The 5,388-nt window shown below is 39.6% G+C and overlaps 1 protein-coding gene across 1 annotated transcript in view; it reads left to right on the top strand.

The window, feature by feature from the left end:
• Positions 1 to 5,388, top strand: part of dnah2 (dynein, axonemal, heavy chain 2) — a 121,179-nt gene that overhangs the window by 109,039 nt on the left and 6,752 nt on the right. Inside the window, exon 66 of the mRNA XM_037677468.1 lies at positions 1,793 to 1,907. Coding sequence (XP_037533396.1) covers positions 1,793 to 1,907 — 115 coding nt within the window. The remainder of the gene's footprint in view (positions 1 to 1,792; positions 1,908 to 5,388) is intronic.

The following is a 5,388-nucleotide window of genomic DNA, read 5'->3' as shown; positions in this document are numbered from 1 at the left end:
GAAATAGAGCTCTTTAAAATGTCGGTACTTCCTAGTTCTCCCAGTTCCTGAGATGGTCGCAGTTCTGTGAAGTGGCTGTTCTGTGAGTTGCCGTTGGAGTCGGGCTGGAGAGTTTGCAGCTCCAGTCGTTTGGGAGAACAGAAGTCCAGCCATGATAAGGCTCTTCCGAGTTTGGGATTATAACATCTTCCACCTCTGAGTGGAACTTCTGAAGAACCCCACTCATGTGAAGTCCACCCGTTGAGGTGAACTGTTGTTGACGAAGTCCCGTCACCACTCCGGATATATCTCTGCCATCCTACGGAGACGCTGAAAGGTAGCGTTAACTGGAGCTCCTCTTCCGCTGATTCATCGTCAGAGAGGTAAATGAGCCTAGTCCACTACTGAGCGTACCGAGGAAAGCTGGGTCGGATGGAGGGTGTCGTCCTGTCAACACTTTTCACTCATACATGCCACATTCTCCCTCATCCATCTTTCACTCCCACTAAACTTCATCTGTCCATCTTTAAAAATTCTTCTATCAAGTAGAAATCATTGACAGATATTTTTAGAAATGTCTGAAGCAAAGTTCTCAATCACCGCCGTGTGATTTGATGTCTGCTGTTCTGCTGAAAAGTGAAAACAATCGCCGTATTACCTGTAAAGCTGATTAATTATGTTGTTATTTTCATATTTTGCCAAATTAATGTAAATGTTTGATGTTAAACTTTGATTCTGTAAATAAATGACCACATTCATTTTGATGGGTCAAAGATAAATAACGTCTCACGTTACATTTTATTAAATTCAATGCACGTTTATATTCAGTCCAGAAAAATTAAAGAATCCGTTTTAATTGATGAATATATCTCAGCATCTGTTCATCTACACACATGCACACGTTTGTATTATTAAACCTTTTATGAGTTTTATTCAAAAGACGACACAATTAACATGAAGTAAAACTATGTTTTCGAGGCACGTTATTCATAAACGTAGTTTTTAATCATATTTTGACATTTCAAAAGCTATAGCATTGTAAAAAAAAAAAAAAAATTAAGTCAAGTCATCTTTATTTATAAAGCACATTTAAAACAGCAGCTGTTTCTAAAGTGCTTAACAATTAAAATCAGTGGGAGTAATTTCATGGAAAAAAAATAAAAGTAAAAATAATTAATTAAAAGCATCAAAAGGAAAACGCACAAATGAAATGGAGACCTGACTGACCCCAACATGTTGTGTTACAGTAGTCCAGTCAGGATGTAATTCATTCATTCATTCAATCTTTATTTATACAGGTACGTCTCATTGAGGCTCAAGGACTCATTTACAAGAGAGACCTGTAATAAAGTAAGGAAGGAAGAAACTTTACTGAGAACAGTTAATTTTTTTTATTAAACTTAAAGTCAGAATCTAGAACCATCCTGAGTTTTGTAACAGACTGCTTAAGATATGATTGAAGAGAGTCGAGGTGTACAGGATCAGAGACAGCGCTAGAGCTAAACACAATGACTTCAGACTTCTGATCATTAAAACTTCAAGAAATTTGAAGCCATCCATGCCTTGATGTCATCGAGACATTTTAACAGAGCGTGAATGGAACAAGAACCATTAGCTTTTAATGGCAGATAAATTTGACAGTCATCAGCATAACAGTGAAGTGAACGACCGTGTTTCCTCAGGATAGAGTGAAAACAAAAGCGGTCCAAGACTTACACAGTTGCACAAATCCCTCTTCAGGTGCTCGTAGGGTTTTACAACGTACAGCCATTAAAAGACAGCAGCAAACATCCTCGTCACGTTTGTTTTTCAGCTCATCCTTGGTGGAGCTGGAGAAGGGGATCAAAGGCTTTGTGGTGATGTCATCGGGCATGGAGGAGACCTTCAACTGCATGTACGACGCTCGGGTGCCACCGCTGTGGGAGAAGGTGCAAACACACACAGAGCGTCCACAACATCTGAAGTTTGGTCCTAAACTTCCATCCATCCGTTATCTAAACCGCTTCTTCCTTTTCGGGTCGAGGGGTCACTGGCGCCCATGTCCAGCAAGCACTGTGCGAGACCTGGACAGGTCTCCAGTCCATCACAGGGACACAGAGACAAACAACCATTCACTCTCTCACTCACACCTAGAGACAGTTTACAGTCACCGATCAGCGCAACGTATGTTTTTAGACTGTGGGAGGAAACCGGAGAAAACCCACGCATGCACGGAGAGAACATGCAAACTCCACTCAGAAAGGTCCTCGGCTGGGATTTGATCCGGCGACCTTCTCGCTGAGAGGCAGCAGCTCTACCAGTTGCACCACCGTGCTGCCGTGGTCCTAAACTTAAAAAGATAAAAATACTACTTTTTTTAAAATATTTCTCAGAACTCATGGTTTTTGCTGCCGTTTCTGTGCACGTCGTCTGTTAGCAAAATATGTCGTGAAGTTCAGGACGAATTTGATAAAAACCTTCGAATAACTCCGAGTGAACCTCGTTCAAAATGGCTGCCAAAAAGTAAGCAGCAGACACAAACTAGAACACTCTTAAGATCAGTATGGTGAGACGCACACACACACACACACACACACACACACACACACACACACGATGGCTGCATTCCAGCTGTGAACCGTCCATTCTGGCTTCATTACATCTGGTCTTCTCTTTACAGTGGAGAAAAAACGCAGGGGGCTGTCAGCTCGGGTCAAAGGGCTTTAACTGATTCTGGATGTAAATGAAAGTGTGTGTGTGTGTGTGTGTCCACTGTGCAGAGGTCAGAGAAGGTCATGTTTATATTCAAACGTGCTTCTAATTTTAATGGCGGAGCACAAAAGCTCAGGGCTTGCATTTTTGTGTTTGTGATGGTCCGCCGGGTGAAGCGTACCTCGGCCCCCCGAGGACGGACAAAGCCGCTGTGTGCGGACTAATCGTAGTGTAATAACCAAAGTAAACCTTCCAAGGCCTGCTCCATTTTCCTAATAAGACCCTGAGCTCATTGTGTTCCAGCCAGCAGCTTATTACCTCTCAGTCTACCGTGTGTGTATCACTTTCCTTTTATAGGAGTATTGGGTGGCCATTAAGGCTGCTGCTTCCAGCGGAGTCCCTATGTTCTACTGACCGCTTGTACACTACACAACTCCATGCGTTTGTTTGTTTCTGCCTTTTATCTGTCTCTGTTAATTTGCTCCTTTTCCTGATGTACCTGTTGTTCTCGTCACCTCCTTCACTGTTCCCTTGACGTCTGCCCCTCGTTTCTGTTCATCCCTCTCCTTCTCCTCCCTGACCCTCCTTGGCACGGCAGCCTGTCATTAGTTCTGTGCTCAGACTCATGGCTTTAATTTTGGCCGCCTGACTCTCCCTCTCCGTCCATTTTCTCTGCGGTCTGCCTCTCAGCACGCTCGTGTTTTTTTTTTTTTTTTCTGCACAAGGCTTGTGAGTGGAAACGATACGAAACTAATCAATAGCTTGCGTGTTGTCAACTAAATGTTATGCAAACACTTTGGTTTTCCAATCCTTCATCTTGCAAAAACGTAGCTTGTGTTAAATCAGAATTGAAACAAACGAGAAATTGCATTTCTTGCGAAAATACAGTGTGGATGCTTATTACAGAAGAACTTGCTGAGAAACAGCTGAAATTAACAAAAAACATCATGCTGAATTGTAGCTGAAATGGAAAAACAAGCCTTAATTAGCAGGAGAAAGCAGAAAGAACACATTTTTGCTGAATGAGGTATAAATTAGAAGAAATGAGCACAAAAATTAGGAAATTAGCTCCAAAAGAAAAGCTAAAATTAGCACAAAAAAAAAGCTAAAACGTAGCTGAAAAGGCAGAAAAAAGCTTTAACTACGAGAAGGAAGTTGAAAGAGCTGAAATTAGCTAAAAAAATGTGGAATTGCCTGAAAAGGCTAATGTTAGCCCCAAAACAGCTAAATAGTAGCTGAAATAGAAAAAGCTGAAACTAGCAGAGAAAAGCTGGAAAGAGCACAAGCTGAAATTAGCCTAGAGAAAGTAATTAGGCTGAAAGTATCAGAAATTACCATGAAAAACTTGAATTTATCTGAAAACAGCTGAAATTAGCTAAAAATGCTAAAGATGTAGTTGAAAAGGTAGAACGAGCTTAAATTAACAGAAGAAGAAAGAACACATTTGCCCAATTAACTGAAATAAGCAGAAAAAATAAAAATGATCTGAAAAAATATGAAATTAGCAACAACAACAACAAAACCCAGCTGAAAAGTAGCTTAAAAAGCAGAAAGAAGCTTAAATTACCAGAAGGAAGTAGAGAGAGCACATTTTTGCTGAATTGGGCTGAAAAAGGTGCAAAAAATGTGGAATTAGCTGAAAAAGCAAAAATTTACATAAAACAGCTAAAAAGTAGCTGAAATAGCAGAAAAAACTGAAACGGGCAGAAATAAGCTGAAAACAGCTGAAATTAGCAGAAAGAAATTAAAAGAAGCACAAAGTGTTGTAGTAAGTAAAAAGAAAATAAAATGTGCACAAAACAGCTGACATTTGCTGAAAGTAGCAGAAAAAAGTTAAAATTTGCAGCAGGAAGCTGAAAGAAGCTGAACCAGAACAAAATATGAAAGGCGCAGTAAAAGGTTGTAAACGCATCTAAAGATTTGAAGGATGTAAAATGAGTTTAATTCATTTTTTATGAGGAAAAAAAATTAGGCAGAAACGGCTAAATATTTCAAAAAGCTAAAGTTGCACCAATACCAAAAGTCATAGCAGGATTGTCCTGAAACAGCTGAACGTTTCTGATACATTTGTTGAAACAGCTTGAAAACTGCGGGACAAGAAAGACGCCGAAAACGTACAGAAGAACAATGGATCACAATAGAGTGACTGCTTCATGAACATTCACACAACAAATTGTTTATTTTGAAATAGACAGTTTGTCAACAAGGATCAATATAAGCATTTTCTGCTTCATGAAAATGTGAGTAACAAATCTGCTATTTTAGTCTAGATTAATTAATTGATTTATTATTTGCCAAGAGTCCATTTGAAGTATAGCTATTGTCAAAATGTGTTTTACAAAGATTTACTTAGTTCTGAACTTTCTTTTTCTTTTTTAAAAGTAGCTTTATAATCATCTAAACGCTACGCCCCGCAGTTTCTCTGAGGTAAAATGTACCACGATCCGGTGTGGTTGGACCTAAGTGCAAACACGGGGACCACGAAGTAAAACAAAAAACGGATTTTATTAAGTAAACAACTTTTTTTGGGGGGGGGGGCAACGACTTCCAAAAATAATGCAGTCGAAAACACAAGAAGATTTAGAATAAAGTAGACACCATTTTCTGTATTCTGGTGTATTTTAACAGGTTGTACTTGATTCAATAACTTATTTTAGAGCGCAACAAGAAATAGCCTGACCAACAGCTCCCCTTGTGTGAATAGAGCACGCTCTGCTT

The sequence above is a fragment of the Nematolebias whitei genome, chromosome 1, assembly GCF_014905685.2.
Source record: "Nematolebias whitei isolate Nwh7 chromosome 1, NemWhi1, whole genome shotgun sequence".
NCBI lineage: Eukaryota > Metazoa > Chordata > Actinopteri > Cyprinodontiformes > Rivulidae > Nematolebias > Nematolebias whitei.
Note: the sequence above shows the minus strand (reverse complement) of the source record. Positions and strands in the feature narration are given on the sequence as shown.